We start from the raw sequence: 19,807 nt of genomic DNA, 5'->3' as shown, positions 1-19,807 counted from the left end.
GAACCGCTCCATCTCTTTTGATTGGTACACTTAACATATTATTTGTATTACAAACCAACATTAAGTTTACACTCAGTGTTCTCTTGATCTCTGATTATTTCTCCTCGTTAATTAATAAATTGCTGATCGTTTTTGATTGGTTCAGGCAGCCTTTGATGAGCTAGGTCAGTAAAAGGTAGATAACTTCAGGATAGGAAATTAATCAGAAAATGCTGATCTCAGCTTCTGTAGTTGAACTTTCAAACTAAATAACTTGTAAAGAATTACGCTAACCCAAAAGCAAAATGCATATGTAGTTTTAATAAATAATGTTACTTATGTTAAAACTGTGACACAACCGATCTGCTTTAAGTGTAAGCCTGAGACCCTCTAGTTGTTCTTAGACTATAAAATTCTGCTTAAGCGCAGCAAAAAATGAATATTGTGTATATTATTCTTAGGACCTAAGTATGGCTCTTTCATAAGGGCTGGATGAAGGAACTAAATGCAAGGATTCCTGATCAATAAAAGGAAAAAGGTCTTAGAGCTTGTATTGTAATTGATATACTACTGGGCTATATGACTGTACCATGATCTCAGATGCAGAACAAAAATAGTTTATATGATACAGTGTTTCCATTATTCATTATTCCATTATTCATGGGTTATTATTTTCAAAGCAATTTATAATGATTATTTCGCTCTTTAAAACAACTTCTCTATTCTTTTCTTTCACATTTATCACACAAACATTTGGAATGCATTTACAATGGATCATATCTGTGAAATGTCAGGCTTGGTTTTTGAGACCAATCTGTTTTGAGGTTATCCTGGTAAATGAACCCAGACTATGCAATATCCTGTGCATTGTGTCCGTCTAAATCGAATTATTGTTGATTGAACAGTCAATAGCTTTGCAAAAACATTTAACATTGCCATAGACAGATAAACAATGATAACTAGCTCTCAGCAAGTGCGCTAAAATGAACTGATAATCTATGCATAGAGAGATAATTACGCTAACAACTTTTGTGTTTGGTGAGTAATAGCAGGTTTGCCCCTAATTATCTATGTGGAAGATCCCGTCATATTGGTTTTTTGTTAGAATAACTCCGTAACATTCTGTATACAGACATTCTATCCATCATACCCCAGTGTATCCACTGCAAACCAGTGGATACTCTTGGAAGCAATGCACGATTATCTCTTTTGAGGACCTGAGAAGCAACATGACCCCTACTATCAGCATTATGTTATTACATTGAATTACCGTATTTGCTCGATTATAAGACGACCCCGATTATAAGACGACCCCCCAAAATCAAAATATTAATTTAGGAAAAAACAAAAAGCCTGAATATAAGACGACCCTATAGGAAAAAAAGTTTTACCAGCAAATATTAATTCATGTAAATATATTTTTTAAATTTCCTTTTATTTGCCAACCTGCCCCCCCAGTTATGCCCCCAGAAATGCTTTATACCCCCCCTATTTGCCACTCTGCCCCATGATATCCCCTATATGCCAGAGTGGCATATAGGGGGTTAAAAGGCATATCATGGGGCTGAGTGGCATATAGGGGGTTAAAATGCATTTCTGGAGGTCCAGAAATGCATTTTAACCCCCTATATGCCACTCAGCCCCATGATATGCCTTTTAACCCAGCATGTACTGGCTGCCTTGGCTTGATAGGAGTGTGATTGCTGCTAACAGCAATCACACTCCTATCAAGCCAAGGCAGCCAGTACATGCTGGAACCTGGGGATGATAGTAGTGGGATTACAGCCTCCCTATGCCATGCTACAACCCCCACCCCCCTTACACATCCATGCTATCACACACAAACACACATTCACAAACATTTAAATACTCATTCATTCCATTAATCACACATACTTCACACATTAATCACACATACTTACCCAAAAACCCTCCCCCACCCCCTTACCTGAACTGCAGATCTCTCACTCGAAGACTTCTGCAGGGGACCGGCTGTACCAGCAACTTCTCTGGCCCCGCCCCCAGAGGAGGGAGGGGGAGATAGAGTTCTGTGAGGAAGCTACAAGCTTCCTGTCCTCCTGCTTCTAACGGAAGAGACGCTGCTCGCGACCGGTAAGCAGCATGGCCCCAGCCATTTTTTTGGGGTCTGATTAGAAGACGACCCCGATTATAAGACGAGGGGTATTTTTCAGAGCATTTGCTCTGGAAAAAACCTCGTCTTATAATCGAGCAAATACGGTAAATAGCTCTCAAAAAAATGATCAAGCAGACCTTGCTTATATTAAAACTATGTGCACAAAGTGTGCTGGCTCAGTGCAGTTTACACTTTAGTTCATCTAAACTGTAAACATGTAAAGTTTGTAAATTGTTCAGCTGGACCTTTTTATTGTGTGCTATGATAGTAAACTCATTCCTTTCCATAACATCCGTTGACTTCATTCTGAAGTTCAGACGTTTTAAGACCATTGTGTTTCTCCTGCAAGAAAGGGCAAGCTGACCCTTCTTAATTCCCAGTTAACTCTGTAAGAGTTCTTCAATACAGCTCTCTGAATTATACAATATGTTGAATTTGGCATACCTTTCAGGGGAAACTCTCGAAAGGGGCTTACCCTTTTTTAATGCATTGAGAAGTTGACAAGAATTGAAAATGGCAACTCAACTGCTAACTCACATTATGTGGACTAAACCATTTAGCCAGTTCAAACAGGAGCTGCTGGGTGGATTTGGCACCTTAACTCACCTTTAAGTGAAAATAACAAAATCTAGTAGCAGACAAGAGCCATTTGGGTCATCTAGTGTGCAAATGTGTCGACCTGCTGAAAAGTGTCAATCCTTGGTGTAGCCTTTTGTTGTCACATCTTCCACTTCTGCTTGATGACCGGTCTACTTTTCTTTCATTTAATGCTGACTAGATCTACAACCTTGTAATAATTATTGATTATCTTATTTTATTTAATTCTACAACCTGCAGTGCCATCTTATGGAGATGTGAAGCATGTGCAAGATAGATCTACTACATAAGAAGTTGAAACCCTTTTGTTTCCTGACACTTGCTCCTTTTGCTCATAAAGACAGATCCAACAAGTGATACATTTTATCAGTCCTATTCAAAGCCTGCTATAATATCTGCAGCGACCATGTGTTTGCACATGATATACTTGCCAGCAGCACTGGCTCAGTAAGGTGGACGAAGGTCTGTTCAGTGGTGCTTTTCTGGCACGGATTGTCTGCTTCAAGCAGCCAGTCAGTGGCAAAAAAATGATGAACAACAGAGAAAGGGCAGATGCACATTTTGTTTTTGAAGAATTCTTATTGACATACTCCAGAGCTGCAGCATACAGCTCCCTCTGTGGTATCACTTTTCTCACCAGTCGTTCCTTTTGAAACCCATGGGATCGCATTGTATACATGCTTGTAGAGGGTCTAGCTGAAACCGGAACTCACACGCAAACTAACTCTGGAGCTCTCTAGCGGTGAGTATACTGTACATGTACAGCCGCAAGCAGGACATGTGTTTGGCCAAACACATCTCCTAAAAGTCTAGGGACTGGAGGTGGGGAAAGATGCAAATGCACAGGGGAAATTCTGCTGAATCCCTGAATGCATACGCAAGAGGGAATAAACACTGATTTAAAGGATGCATTCAGCTATCATAGAAACGTAGAATTTGATGGCAGGTAAGAACCCCCTATCAGACCTATCTTGGTCTGGTTCTATAGTGCTAGAAGGCTGTTCCACTGATTTACTACTCTTGCAGTAAAGTAGATCTTCATTGCATTACACGGAAGCATCTGACCTGCCAGTTTTAGACAATGACCTCTTGTTTTAACATTTCTACTTCTTTCAGATAAGCTTGGTTCCTGTACTTTGTTAAATCCAGTTAAGTGTGCTAGTTAAGTGTTTCTATTAAATCTTCCCTCTCTCGTCTTTCCTCCATGCTATACATATTAAGATCCCTTAATCTTTCATGAGCATTTTGTTCCGCAAACCACTTACCATTTCTGTAGCTCTCCTCTCCTACTCCTGCCCAATGTGTCAAAATCCTTCTGAACATGGGGTCTCCAGAAATGTATATAATTCTCTAGGAGAGGCCTGACCAGAGATTTGTAAAATCGCCTCCCTCTTCCAGCTACTAATGCCTCTCACTATACAACCCAGCACTTTGCTATACCTTTAAGGCCTTCTGTAATATCACTAATTAAAATATAAAAAAATACAGGTCCCAATACTGATCCCAGAGGTAGCCCACTAGTCATCCATTCAACTATTTTTGTATCCAAACCCAAAAGACTGCAATTTATTTACCGTATTGGCTCGGCTATAGGCCGCCCCCGTATATAGGCCGCACCCTAAAAGTTTGGTGCTTTTTTAAAGAAAAAGTTTTTTTCTTTAAAAAAGCACCAAAAGACATGCTGCCACTCTGTCCCTCCCCCCCCCCGAGATATGCGTCCACTCTGTCCTCCCCCCCCTCGAGATACGCTGCCACTCTGTCCTCCCCCCCCTTGAGATACGCTGCCACTCTGTCCTCCCCCCCCCTCGAGATACGCTGCCACTCTGTCCTCTCCCCCCCCCGAGATATGCTGCCACTCTGTCCCCCCCCCGAGATATGCTGCCACTCTGTCCTCCCCCCCAACTTACCAGAGTAGACTCCCGGGTGTCTTACGGGGCCGGAGGGGGACATCTATGCACATCGTGTATACAACTCCCGGCGCCGGCACTCAGCGGAAGTACCGGCACCGGAAGTTGTATACGCGTATTGCGTAGGTGTCTTCCGCCGGCCCTGCAAGACACCCGGGAGTCTGCCCTGGTAAGTCGGGGGGGTTAAAATGCATCGTGTGGACGTTCACCGGCAACGGCGCATCGCCGCTGCCGGTGAACGTCCGTGCGATGCGCTTAGACAACCTCCCGTGCCGGTACTCCCCCCCGTGGGAAGTGCCGGCAGGGGAGGCTGTCTGAGCGTATCAGACAGTAGGATACAGGTCCCCTGCACCGCTGCGGGGGATCTGTATCCTAACCCCGCTGCCTGCCCGGCGCCCGGGACTGCATGTCCCGGGCGTCGGGCGCTAGACCCCGAATATAGGTCGCACCCCCACTTTAAAGTCTTAAAGTGGGGGAAAAAAGTGCCAATACGGTATATGTTCTCTATGGGGCACAGTGTCAAATGCTTTACTGAAATCTACAGCATAAGTTAAAGTCCATATAATGGATCAAAAGCCCCATTAATCTCTGCCCTAAATTGCTAATTGTTTCAGGCAGCATTTGTAAGTGTAGTTGAGGAAAAGGATGATTTCAGGATAGGAAATTGATTAGATAATGCTGCATCCACCACATTCTGCTGCCCATCTGACAAAATCAAATTGGCAGCAGATTGAAAAATGACCGCAGGTTACACGGGAGCTTGTATAAATACTTCCATTGTCAGTTTATCATAAAGGGTGTATTTCTAAAAAAATGTGGTTCAGGTGCAAAGTTTGAAAAGTAACCTTCATATGATGTGGCCATACAATTTTTGTAGTGTCTCTTTTGCAAATGCAAGAGACAATTTTGCAGAATTACATCAAATTAATTTGACAATTCGCCTACCCCCTAGCTAGTTGTCTTACTGCCAGTCAGCTCCAGCACTAGCTTGGCAAACTCTGAAGGCGGGGGTCTGTTTAAACCTCTGTGGGCATGTGTGGAAAGTGCACCCATTGATTTCAGTGGGAGCTCTTTTTGGCCACTTACTGGCTTCTTCAAGCAACCAATCAGTGGCAAGAATTGTCAGACCACATAGGAGGAGGACTTCTGCAGCTGCAGGGCTGCAGATTCTGCCTCAAGTAGGGTTTTTTTCCCCTTTTTTGGAAGCATTCATATTAAAATACCCACATAGTACCGTATTTGCTCGATTATAAGACGAGGTTTTTTTCAGAGCAAATGCTCTGAAAAATACCCCTCGTCTTCTAATCGGGGTCGTCTTCTAATCAGACCTCAAATAGAGGTCTGATTAGGAGACTTAGATCCAGATCCCCCGCACCGCTGCAGGGGACCTGGATCCTCCTGTCTCACCCCCCCCCCATCATACACACACTTACCGGTGCTTCCTGCTGTGTTGCCGGGGCAGCGGGTTGACGTCTCCGCGATCCGCGTAGAAAACGTCCGCTGCAGCCGGAAGGAGGTGTGGCTAGCAGCGGGGGTTGTCTGCGTCCGTCGCGTAGACCTTCCCTGACTGTCAGAGATCAGAGCTCCCCGCACCGGTGGGAAAGTATACGCGACGGACGCATACAAACCCCCGCTGTCAACCCGCTGCCCCGGCTGAAAGCACCGGTAAGAGAGGGGTGAGAGGGGAGAGAGGGGTGAGAGAGAGAGAGTGTGTGTGTGTTAGTTATATGGGGGTATAGGGTGTGTGTGTGTGTGTTAAATGGGGGCATAAGGCATTTCTGGAGTGGCGTTAAGGGGGCATTTAATAGAGCACTCTGCCTCCTGAAATGCCTTATACCTCCCTATATGGCACTCTGCCCCATAATATGCCTTTTAACCCCCTAAATGCCAGAGTGGCATATAGGGGTATAAGGCATTTCTGGAGGCAGAGTGCTCTATACAATGCCTTTTAACTCCCTTAATGCCACTCTGCCTCCTGAAATGCCTTATACCTCCCTATATGCCACTCTGCCCCATAATATGCATTTTAACCCCCTAAATGCCAGAATGGGATATAGGGGTATAAGGCATTTCTGGAGGCAGAGTGGCACATAGGGGGTCAAAAGGCATACCATGGGGCACAGTGGCATATAGAGGGTTAAAAGGCATATCATGGGCCACAGTGCCATATTGGAGTGGCAAGCCTGGGGGCAGATGTGCGTAACTGGGGGACAGGTTGGAAAATACAAGAAATAAAAACAAAAAAATATTTTTCTCAGTCATAGCTTTTATGAAAAAAAATAGTTTACATGAATTAACATTTACTGGTAAAACTTTTTTCCTTTGGAGTCATCTTATATTCAGGCTTTTTCTTTTTTTCCTAAATTAATATTCAGATTTTGGGGGGTCGTCTTATAATCAGGGTCGTCTTATAATCGAGCAAATACGGTACTTTATTATGCGTTCTTCTTTTGAGGGGCTGTCAGGGACATTTAACCCATAAAATGACCCAATCAGATTGCCAATCTCATTGGTTAATATAATGATAATAACCCAATTTCAAGCCTTGTACCATCATTTATTTGTATTTAAAGTAATCTCCAAACAGAGGTAGTTAGTTTTGACCAGAATATTATCATTGTTATTTCCCGCTGCTTCAGTCTTTGTCCTTAGATCAGATCTCTTGGCAAGTCTCAAATGACTTTTTCTTTAGCACACCTGCACATTTTGCTTCCATTGGATGCGGTTGAGCTTCTGTTTTTATGTTTTAAGGCAAGGAGGTCAGGGGAGAAACAGCTGTTCTGCTTTCTCTTGTTATTATTTGGTCTTAGGGGAGTAGTTGTCTGTTCCTTTTTTTACTTAGTTTTCTTGTATTGCTGCCAAGTAGGAGGGACTTCTCACTGCTGTAAAACTTGAAGATGTAGTGTTTTAATGTGCTCCCTCAGTATATTAATTGCTTGCATACAGGCTCGGACTGGTTTTATCAACATTCTTATAGGCCGTTCTACGGTTACATAGTGCTTAAGTCATCTGCTGAGTTCTCGAATGCTGGTTGTCTTGAATGAGTTGCATACGAACCATTACGCAAGTAAATATTAATTAAAAGTGTTTATTACATCAAAACGTTTTTTTATTGGACCCAATAGAACCAATCCTTAAATACTCCTTCCTGTAATTCACTTGATGATTTCAGAGTTTCAGTAATGATTCTGTAAATCCACCAATAATAAACCCAACCCAATACAAATTTAAGGATGCAGCTTGTGTATACTAGGCCAGAACTTGGGTTTAAGTTTAATTTGTTAGCTCCAAATGTCTGCCTTGTACCCTTTTGTTGCTGATGTGACTTGGAATACATCTTGTAGTGTTAATTTTAACAAAATAAAATAAGTCTGTTATCCTTCTTTGCGCCAATGAGCTAGCACACAATTCTATTGTGTTTATTCATGTGGGTTCTTATTTGATGACACTTAATTAGATAGCCCTAATCAAATTGCCTTGTAGGATGGAATCGCTGCTTGTAAATATGATATTCTGTGGTGGTTATGTATACATATAGATAAGTAAAAGTGTTCCACTATATATACTGGTAATTAAATATTTATATATATATATATATATATATATATATATATATATATATATATATATATATATATATGAAATTGCCAGTTGAATGTTTTGTATTTGTATGTAATTATATATATATATATATATATATATATATATATATATATATATGTAATTAATATTTTTATTTTGTGTTGTGTTTTCCTGCTCTGCACAGACGACTCCATCAGCAGTTTGAAAGTTATAAAGAGCAAATTAGAAAGATTGGTGAAGACACACGTCGGTACCCAGGAGAGCACAAGGATGATGCGCCAACATGTGGAATTTGCCACAAAACAAAGTTTGCGGATGGCTGTGGCCATTTATGCTCCTACTGCCGAAGAAAATTTTGTGCCAGATGTGGAGGTCGTGTTTCTCTGCGGTCAAACAATGTAAGTGTACACGAGGTGAGAACCACTGCTTATAAGATGTAATTCTAACAAAGATGGTACCTTACACAGTCTACCAGTAATACTTTACACTAAGGGATTATTTAACAAAATGTGAGAAACTATTTAATTGGGAAAAAAGTCTTAAAATAGCTGGTCTATTATTATACGCAGAGATTCTGTTATCTGTATATTACTTAAAATAATCTATAAATTTACATGAGTTTATTTAATCTATCTGTCTATAAAATGTAGGCATTAGAGTGGAGCAGATACACAGGAAAATTTACAACCTAAAATGAGTGACTTCATTATTTTCTAGGTTTATGGTTTTATGGTTGGTATTTTTAAGGTAAAAATGACTATTTTAAATCATCAAAAATGTATAAATCTTGCAGTAGTACTACACTGATTCAAGAGGGGGGGGGGCAAAACTTATTCTGGACATATCTGCATATATTTCATGTTATCATATTTTAATTTCTTTTTAGTATTACATTTTTTGGTTATTTTCAGAATATGTTATATTGTCTTGCTTCATGGGTCCTTAATACGTGACATAATATAGTACATCACTCTGATCTGTATTTTAACAATGCTATGTAGTGAGCTTGTCTGAAAGCCTCTCATTTAATTTAACTTTGACCTTTTTCAAACCTGTCTGTTAATACATACTTATTATGTCTTTCTTTTCTTCTTCTGTTCTGCTTCCTTGGATGCTTTCCCAAAGGAGGACAAAGTGGTTAGAATCTTTTTTTCTTTTATCTTCTATATAATAGTACAATGCTAGAATATTTTGCAATGCATAACTCGGTGGTGCCATAATGCGTGGGATTCTTATTGAATGTATATCTTTTGACAGTTTTGATGCTGATGTTCGTCTTTATAAGCCATTTTGTTAGGCTGCCTAGACTTAAAAGGACGATATCATGAAAAGGCTCTTGCTAGTACTTTAAAAGTAGTGTATTGTGCTCAGAATATTTTCAACTGTGATTCTTATCCCAGTGGTTCTGAAAAAAAGGGGTTCTTTTGTGCGTCGGGACACATTGGAAACGCACTTAAAACTCTGAGAACCCTTTTCCAACTCTATTTTTAGTATACACATGACTGTGAATTCTCACATATTTATATATTTTCAGCTTATTTTTAGATAGTGGATATGTATTACACTGCAGTTGCATGTTTACATGCTAACACTTACAAAATATATACTATACCAGACATGTCCAAAGTCCGGCTCGAGGGCCAATTGCGGCCCGCGGTCCGGACTGATAAGGCCCCATAGATAATTTGCCCAAATCTAGATCTGTTTTTTTATATTAAAGGCAGAGTTGATTTGTCATCCAAGTCACAAAATGAAAAGTATGTCGTTTTCAATAAACTTTGCATAAAATAGTTAATTTGCATTTCATTTTAATGGTTCAAAGAATGTCAGGCAAAATGGTCGGCCCTCGCACATGTTCACTTCATCAAATCTGGCACTCTTCGAAAAAAGTTTGGACATGCCTGTACTATACTATAATGATATAAATAATCTAATAGCATAAAAATATGCTACTCTTGTGGTCCAAAAGCCAATTTGTGTTCTGTATCTGTTTCATTGTAGCTAAAAAAATACAGTGTATGGATTTTATGGCTTTTGCATCAGCTTTTGCACAGATAAAATAAGAGCCTAGCAGTTGACAATAACATATAGATTCTTTCAACAAGATACCGAAACAATATGTTTGAGAAAACAGTTTTGAAAATGTACAATTTTATTAAATCTGACATCTATATAAACTATGTTGCTACAGTTTAAAATGATGTGCCTTTAACATAGGTTAGAAAATTACAGTTGTTTAAGGAGTAGTCATTAAGTAGTCTTTATGCATATTTACTGTGTTGTTCCTATCAGGCAAAATGTACTCTAGTAGTATGCTTATCTAATGAAGGCTATGGTCTAGAGGCCCAGGCTTCAATCATTAAAACAAACTGCACTTGACAGGTTTCCATTGTTTATTGTAAAATTCCAAAACCAATTATGGGTTAGACGTATGAATTAAACTCTGCTAAATGTGCCTTTATAACATTCACTGACATTTTTTCTCTGTGTGAATAATAATGAGTAAAAATGAATGCCTTTAATATTGTAGCTGAATGGGTTTTCTAAGTTAAAGAAATGTATTTACCACTTTGGTGTCATGAGTATTGCTCCTCCTTGGCCCAAAAAGGTTAAAATATTTATCATTCAGTCACCGGAAGTATGTGTGAAAGAATGAATGCGTATGACATAGATCCTGAACAAAGTATGTAAATTAATTAGGTGCACCTTAAAGATAGCTACAGTTTTCTTTCATTTGCCATCCAATCTCTCTCTGTAATGTGTCAGTGACCTCAGTGAAAACACTTCAATCCTGATTGATAGTCACATTGGATTGGAATTGTTAACACCCCTTCATGGCAGACCGTAGAAAGACTAATCCTAAACATCTTGTCATAAACTCAGATACTTACTTTAGGCTTAAGGCAAATATCACTAAGATAGCTATATGGAGATATTACTGTTTTAATAGGGAAATATTGGGACTTTGATGTTATTGGAAGATTGCTGACAAGAGGTAAATTAGGAGCCATTCCACATGTGGCCCCCAGCTGAATAATTAAAACATTAGGATTTACTTAGTTAGGTAACCATATATTTCTCTGTACTTTATACTGCACATTAACTGTGTTTTCTTCCATATATGTTTTGATGTAATAATGGGGATTACATTTACAATTAGAGCATGTTGGTGTTTTTTTTTTAGCTTTGAGATTTATCAAATTGATTATTTATGCTATGTTTTAATATAGCTCTCCCTAAGATTCACATTGTTTGCATGTGTTTAATTGGTGTAACCCACACTTCCCACGTAACATTATGTAAGTGAGATTCTGGATTTTATTTCTCATTTTTGTGTGTACTTTTGGGCTATATGTAAAGTAATGTTTACATACTTATTAACTAGATAAATAACACCTTTTAATTAGTGTATTATCTGGAATTATATGCTAATTACCTTGCATCAGAAACTTGCAAGATCAGAAAGCGCACATTGTGCTGTATATTAGACATGTATGTGTATATGTGTATATAATATTATCTTAGCTCAATTTAGTTGCTAATGGCTTAGTCTTAATCCAACAGTCTGACACTTTGACTAATGAAAGGATTTCATTGTATAGCATTGCAAGTATTATTGCATTGTAGTGTTTTACTAGGAAACGCCACCCAAAGTGTCACATGATTTGACAACAATGGCAGCCATCAGGTCTGCCGATGAAGTAGGTTAATTGACATATCTGGGAACTTCCCAGGAGAAGCTTTCTTGAGCTGTTAATGGCATATTAACTGTCTCTGCCATCAAAAATACAGTAATCGAGTAATAAACTAGACATTATTTAACACTCCATATGAACACTCCTGTGAAATGAACACTTTAACACGTGATTGATTTGATCTTCAGCATTGAATCCATCCCATCTTTTTTTCGATTCAAGCTAATTTAAGTCCCAAGACAGTATTTGCTTAGTGTGGGTTAAAATTAAGGCCACTACCACTTCCTTTGCATATTTATTAAAAAGTACCTCTCCAAATAGCTGTTTCATGTGGCCCTGACTGCAGTTTAATTATTAAAAATATGGTAAAAATACAAAAAAATCATAAAAGTATAAAAACATAATTCTGTCATATCCAGCCATGAGCCTTGGTTATATCATTAGGTGGCCTTCGGCCTTAAAGTGCAAGGGCTGCCCTGTTGTCCTGTCCTACATTTTCTAAAACGAATTTGCGAGTACCTTTGAGGAGGTATCCAATGTTTTAATTTTAGTTCTATCCCTGCTGCTTTTTTATCAAATGATTGTGACATTGGCATTTTCTGTTATGCCTTCTTAAAGTATTGGAAACTCCAGAACACCTTATAATATTGTATGTTTCTTAATTTTTTCTCCATTAAAATAAACAACAATGATACAACTGAAACAGGATCTCCTGAACCCCTGAGTGATGGGGCATGATAATTAAATCAACTTGGGGAATATAGTTCTTAAGTACACCCCTCATTTCCTGCTCAGATGGATGGAGAGTTATGGGAGGGGTGGACCCCACCACATGCTTACTTACCTCCTTTTCCTACTAGGACGAGGGAGTTAAAATAAATTAAATGTCCTTTGGGGGCATCTGTACCCACAATTGCCTCTTCCCCTGTATCATTTTTTTATTTATTTAGATTTGTTTTTTGTAAAGTTATCTAGTGATAATATCAAGGAATGTTTTTTAGTAAATTTTGTGGGTTTCACGCGAGGACATGCAAGTTTACAAATTGTAATTTTATGAAATAAGTTTCAAGTGACCTAAATCGAGTGTGGTTTATTGAGTTTACCCCTAACATTGATCACTGGATGTCTTCGAGAACAGACACTAGAAATTATTCAGAGTCTCCTTCACATTCAGAAGCCAAAATAAAAGTCTTGTAAACACATGTGTCAAAGTACACAAATGGTCATCTTGTTTGTCTTGTTGCATAACAAATGATTTGGATTATACTGATCTTTCTAGAAATCGGGACAATATGGTATTTTCTTCCAGAAACACATCCCATAAATCACCCCTAGAAAATAATAACATAAAGTGAATTCACTTTGTTCCATATCAGCAGATTTATATTTATTTTCGAAATCCCAAGCCACCCACAGAGCAGAGATGATTAATGTGGTATTACTTACAAGAATTTTAGGTTTGTGATTATAGCGTATGCGAAATCTTAATCCAACTTAGTTTCGTTTATCTCTCATGTTGAATTATTGAGCTGTTGTTTCTGCATATACTTTAGATAAGTAAACCAAGTTGGTCATTATGTCACCTTCTTCTGCACACAACTTCAAAGTAGTTTTGTTTTTGGCTTCTAAAATATTTAAACCTACCTGTTTTTTTTAACAAGCTATTTTTTCTAGATATAAAATAAGAGTCTGCTTTCTTATTCGTTGCCGACTGCTTAAAAGACTTTTTAAATAATATTTTTTTTTTTCCGCGACCAACCATAAACTCTACATACCTGCTGAAGACGTGACAGCTTCAGAACTGCAGTTTACAACCACCTCCACTGCCCACAGTTAGTAGGAAAATTTGAATTGAAATTAGAGGGAGTACTTTCTGAGCACAGGGTGATCTTATTAGATCCCCTGCCGAGTTGGCTGTCTACGAGTATCTGCACACCAATAGATGCATTTGGTTTAATACATCTCCTGCAAACCAAGGAGCTTGGGTTCAGGGAAAACCATTAATCCCTCTATGCGTTTGCATTAAAAATGTAGGGAATAATGTGACACTTAAATGTCATGTCAATTAAAGACATTGCAATAACTGATATTAACTTAGGAACAGGAATCCAATGAAGATAAAATGCTAAACAACTCCCAGATCCCAATAATACAACTCGCACTGTGAAATAAGTTGTGTATAAATTAGATCTCTGCTATTACAACACAATCGGTAGTAGCTACAGGATCACAAACACGATTTTAATGTCTGGTTTACTTTAAGGCATTGGATGGCTTATATTTTAATTCTGTGCACCTACATGATGTTAACAAAGATGAGCTGATTTGGAGTTAAAAGTAGTACACGAGTTTGTATTGTCAGGGGAAAATCTTCACGTGCATATGGATTTTTACATAGAAAATCGTGGGCTTATTAAAGAACAGTGATTAATCATTGTACCAAATTTACTTTCTCGTGGGATAAAAACCACAGACCAGATATATAAATCTTACAAGTAAAATATTTTCCTTAAAATAGGCTAGCAGTGACATTCTTGCAGATAAAAGCATAATGTATTTCTTGTTTTCTAATGGTGTGAAAGGCCAGTATGTTAAGGTTTTTCGATGTTAAAATAAAAATAAAAAAAAAACATGGAACCCATCCTGTACCCTTCTTCCTCCATTTCTGCCAATTCCTACCCATTCTTGTTCAAGGTAGGTGAGGTGTGAGGTCCATCCAAGCACACTTTGGGTGCAACAAGAGTGTGCAGTGAAAATCACTCTCCATGTGCTTTTTTAGTCAAAGGATGTAAAGCTATGGGAAAAGAAAACATTAATTACCTTTTCTTGGCCCATACAGCAATTTTCCGCAGATACCAAGTTTATCTTCCATCCACTTGAATAGGCCCCTTGGAATTTAATGGTGTCAATTGAAGTCAGTGGAGGATGCAGTGCATCCTTTAAACATTAGAAGCCGCTGGTGCACAAGAGTGTATATACCCCCCCCAAAGGGTAGTTATTTTATTTTAACCCCTGCCAACCCACCCGCTACATTTTTACCATATTTTACTTACCTACAACAAATGCAACTATAAGCAAATGCCCTGTTTGCATTATACAAAATCTGCCCCTGCTGTAAGTTGTGGTTAGGCTAGTAAATGTAAATCAGTGTGGTTATTCTAAGCTTTTTTGGTGATTGGGCTAGTTCATAAACACAGGTATTGAACCTGTACAATGGGCAAAAATATAAAATATTATGTATGAAATCAACCACTATTACCCTTATAATGCGCGTAAACAGACAAATATCTATTATTTATATGATTCGAACAAAATAAGAAACTTGTGAATCTACATTTAGAAAATAAAATCTAACCATCAATTTGAAATAGCCTTGGCATATTACTTAGCAAGCCATACTAATCTTCAATCTGACTTCCCTTGCTAAAATTGTATGAGTACACATCCTGTAATTAGACTATTGTGCTACAATGGCACTATTCTTATCTTCTATAAACAGATGCCTGAAATCTAATAGCAAGTGGGATGTTCAAGAGATTACATAAGAGTATCTTAAAATCCCATAGAACATAACATATCAGATTGGTAAGGAACAAAAGAGAAATGATATTAGTGCAAGTCAACAATAAAAAGCAAATAATGGGATTTCTGCCTCTCAAGGAAGATGCCTGCCATCAACAAGAGTTTGTTACTTAGACAATTATCAAAGGTATGTGTAACATCCCTTGCTAACCGTGTAGTGTATAATGGCAAGAAATAATTAAACACTGGAGTAGATTAAACAATAAAAAGCCATTTGATTTAGCTCAATAACAAAACTTTTTATAAACATATACCATATATAGTATTTTTGTGTTTAAACTGGCAAATCTATATATCTATATAAAATCTAAATATGACACCCCAGCTATAAAATACACTTTATTGCATATACTAAATGAGTGTTATCAAGTCAACAGGCTATGGGGAAGACATACTTCTGCAACTCTTGAGCTGTACCTTCTCCCTGATGCAAGTCATTTTTTTTTTTAACATTTATTTTTTTGACAGATTTAAAAAAATGCATTCTTTTTTTCAAGAGGCTGTCTGGGACATCAGTGTTCTTTAACGTGATTCTTTTACTAGAGAATACTCCGTTACGTTTGTAGTAAAAGGAATTTTGAATAACTATAAATGACCATGACATTTATTGAGTATTTTCCCTTGCTAGTATTTCTGTAGTGGAGGTTATTCCGTTACTTATATAGGTTACAGCAGTAATAAATGTTGGAAAAGGTGCACATATATTTTGTCTTGGATTTATTGAGTTTAAAATCAATTACCTGTTATAAAGTTCTCTTCCTTCTCTACAAAGTACGCCTGAACCAGTGAACAGAAATCAGCACATTAACAACAGAACAGAGATACGTTTACAACAGGACAGAGATAAGTTATTGGCGAGGAATAATCATGCAGATCGAGAGAACAGAATGTAAAAATTGCTACACGCACACATAACATTGTTTCTTAAATACCGTATTTGCCCGAATATAGGCCGCACTCCCTCCCCCCCACTTTAAGTCTTTAAAGTGGGGGTGCGGCCTATATTCGGGGTCTAGTGCCTGACGCCCGGGTCATGCAGTTTCGGATGCCGGGCAGGCAGCAGGGTAGGATGCAGATCCCCCACAGCGGTGCAGGGGAACCGTATCCTACTCTCTGATACGCTCAGACAGCCTCCCCTGCCGGCACTTTCCACGGGGGGGAGTGCCGGCATGGGAGATTGTCTAAGCGCATCGCGCAGACGTTCACCGGCGACTCCCACGAGGGGAGTCCCGGCAAGGGAGATTGTTAAAGCACATCGTGCAGACGTGCCGGCAGCGGAGGTTGTTTGCGCGCATCGCCGCAGCCGGTGAACGTCCGCACGATACGTTTTACCTCTGCCCCCCAAGACTTACCAGAGCAGACTCCCGGCGGGCGGGGGACATCTACGCAATACGCGTATACAACTTCCGGTGCCGGCACATAACATATGGGGCAGAGTGGCAGCATATCTCAGGGGGGAGGGCAGAGTGGCAGCATATCTATTACAAAACTTTTTCTTTAAAAAAGCACCAAACTTTTAGGGTGCGGCCTATATTCGGGTGCGGCCTATATTCGAGCCAATACGGTATATTTCTTATTTTAATCTGTAAAGGCCATTCCATACCGTGTAGAACAATAAAATGTGGAAATCAAGAAATGTGACAGATCCATTATAAGCAACAAAGAAATCCTCTTTATATCGCTTAAACTTCATGCTAACTCTCTTAAAAGTCTTTCAAAAAAGTGATTTTAACTGGTATAGTATGATTCTACTCTTATGCAACCAGATTGCCGTTGTCACTAGCACAGTGCCAGCACCAAACAAATCCGAGGATTTGAGGATGAAAAACAGCTTTTCTATCAGGAAACTAGAGAAAACAGAATGAGGAAGACAATCATAACTAGACTTACAGTTGAACTGGAAACCAACACAACATTCCCTCTGCTTTGTAAAAATGTTTCTGATATATATAAATATATATACATAAACAAATGATTTGTTGTTTTTACTGACTCTTCTCCGACAATCACTTCCCCGTCTCTGCTTCCCTGCTACTCTGCTCCTCATTCCCCATCTGTGTTTTTCTTTCCTCTTCAGAGTATTTCTGTATCATGGTGGAGCCTTTATGTACACCACAAGGACAATCTTTCCCGCCATTCCTCCAATCGGGGGAAAGGTTGTCCACATGGTGTGTGTGAAGGCTCCGCCCTGTTGTAGAAGTACTGAAAGGATGAGAGGAGAGTGCAGACAGAACAGAGGAGAAGAAGTGGAGAAAGAAGAGGGGAGATGAGTAAGTGTAGACACAGAATTGATTGTAGGAAAAGGTAAGGAGAGCGTGAGTGGGGGAAAAAAGGAATTCTCAAACGAAAATTCAGGACTTTCTGCTTAGATTTTGTTTGTTTCGATTGGGGATCCCTCCTCGTTTTAAGACATTCGTGTAAAGTAACAAACTTAACATTTGTTTAAATTTGTACAAAACCAAATACACAAGTCAAATATATATGTTGATAAAGTTCTCCGTGGAGAGACTGGAATTTTTGACCAGAGTCCCGGCAAGGGAGATTGTTAAAGCACATTGTGAACGTCCACACGATGCTTTTTGCCTCTGCCCCCAAGACTTACCAGAGCAGACTCCCGGGTGTCTTGTGGGGCCGGCGGGGGACATCTACGCAATACGCGAATACAGCTTCCGGTGCTGGCACGTAGATGTCCCCCGCCGGCCCCGCAAGACACCCGGGAGTCTGCTCTGGTGAGTCGGGGGGAGGACAGTGGCAGCATATCTCGAGGGGGGGGGGAGGACAGAGTGGCAGCATATCTATTACAAAACTTTTTCTTAAAAAAAGCACCAAACTTTTAGGGTGCGGCCTATATTCGGGTGCGGCCTATATCCGAGCCAATACGGTGTATGTATATATATATATATATATATATACACAAAGAAAAAAACAAGTTTCATATATACGGCAGAAAATGGGAAAATTGCACAAAAGACACATAGGTTAAAGACTACTATCATGTTAGAATGAGCACAACCTACATAAACCAGGTACGGAGAATAGGGAGGGATGGAGGCTGGTTAATGCAATCAGTTATATCAGAATAAAAAATGAGTAAGTGGCTGTTCCTTTAACTACCCTTAAATCCTGCCATGAATGTTAAATACCCTACACTCGGTATGGAGTTACGGTATTTAAGCCAAATAGCAAAATGTAAGCTTCAATGTCACCATGAAGCGCTCATCTGTCACCATTACATTATGTAACTTCCCCTCCTTATCATATAAGGAAAAATATTCTTAAAACACCTTGCAGGGAGATCTTAAAGGGATAAACGTGTAGTATTAATCATCTGCGGAGGGTGACAGTAATGCCCTTGTAGCTTTATCTCTTTTTTGGCAGTAATAAATGTTAATACCCTCCTTTCTCTAGAAGAAATTGCCATTTTATTCCTAAATGGTTACCAACTATAAATGTGAATCTATTACAATCAGGACAGATTGTGACCATACTGACATTCTCCTAAATACAACTATACATAGCCATACAGCTCATCAGATCTTAGCCATGCCTTCCTGTTTCTTAAATAGACTAAATTGACAATTATAAAATTACCAACATATGTGCCCATCTCTCTCTCTCTCTCTCTCTCTCTCTCTCTCTCTCTCTCTCTCATTTTCCAAATTCTCTCTTCTTTCTACCTCTCCCTCCCCTTTCCTGTCCCCCTTCTCTCATTCTCCCGTAGCCCTTCTCTCTCTCTCTCTCTCTCCCCCCCCTCTCTCTCTTTTGTTGAAGAAAACCACACTTGTGTTGCTTAAAATACATACGGTAGCTATTGTTAGAGTGGGGTTTTCACCTTTTACCAAGACAAACTTTTTAAGGATTGCTTCCGGGAGAGTGTCAAGGATGTGGCAACGGTGTGTGGTCAGGGGTGTGGTTTTATAATTTAGAGACTGTTTTTTAAAAAACATTTTTGAACATCAGTGAGAAAAGAGATGGAAAATAAAGAAATTAAAAACATGTCAGAAGAGAGAGGGAGACAATGGAAAAAAGAAGAGACAAAAAGAGAAAGGTGAGAAGATTAAAGAGAAAGCAGAGAAGAAAGAAAATAAGACGATCAAGAGAAAGAGGGAAATCAAATGGAGAAATGAGAGGTGATAAAGGAGAGAGAAAGGACCAGCAGGAGGAAATGAGAGAAGAAAAAAAGGTAAAGACCTTGCCTTTACAGACAGAGCCATTCAATGTCCACTCTTACTGATTCTAACATGTAACTTCACAGCAAGCTTTATACTGGCTTATCCTGTTAATTACGTGTAATGACGTGTAGTGCACTCACACATAACTACTTTTATTAG

General features: G+C 39.1%; 1 protein-coding gene across 1 annotated transcript in view; it reads left to right on the top strand.

The window, feature by feature from the left end:
• The window catches only part of RIMS1 (regulating synaptic membrane exocytosis 1), a 157,603-nt gene that overhangs the window by 28,045 nt on the left and 109,751 nt on the right, over positions 1 to 19,807 (top strand). The window contains exons 2-3 of the mRNA XM_053461071.1: positions 8,384 to 8,612; positions 9,325 to 9,336. Coding sequence (XP_053317046.1) covers positions 8,384 to 8,612; positions 9,325 to 9,336 — 241 coding nt within the window. The remainder of the gene's footprint in view (positions 1 to 8,383; positions 8,613 to 9,324; positions 9,337 to 19,807) is intronic.

This window comes from Spea bombifrons, chromosome 3 (genome assembly GCF_027358695.1).
Source record: "Spea bombifrons isolate aSpeBom1 chromosome 3, aSpeBom1.2.pri, whole genome shotgun sequence".
NCBI lineage: Eukaryota > Metazoa > Chordata > Amphibia > Anura > Pelobatidae > Spea > Spea bombifrons.
Note: the sequence above shows the minus strand (reverse complement) of the source record. Positions and strands in the feature narration are given on the sequence as shown.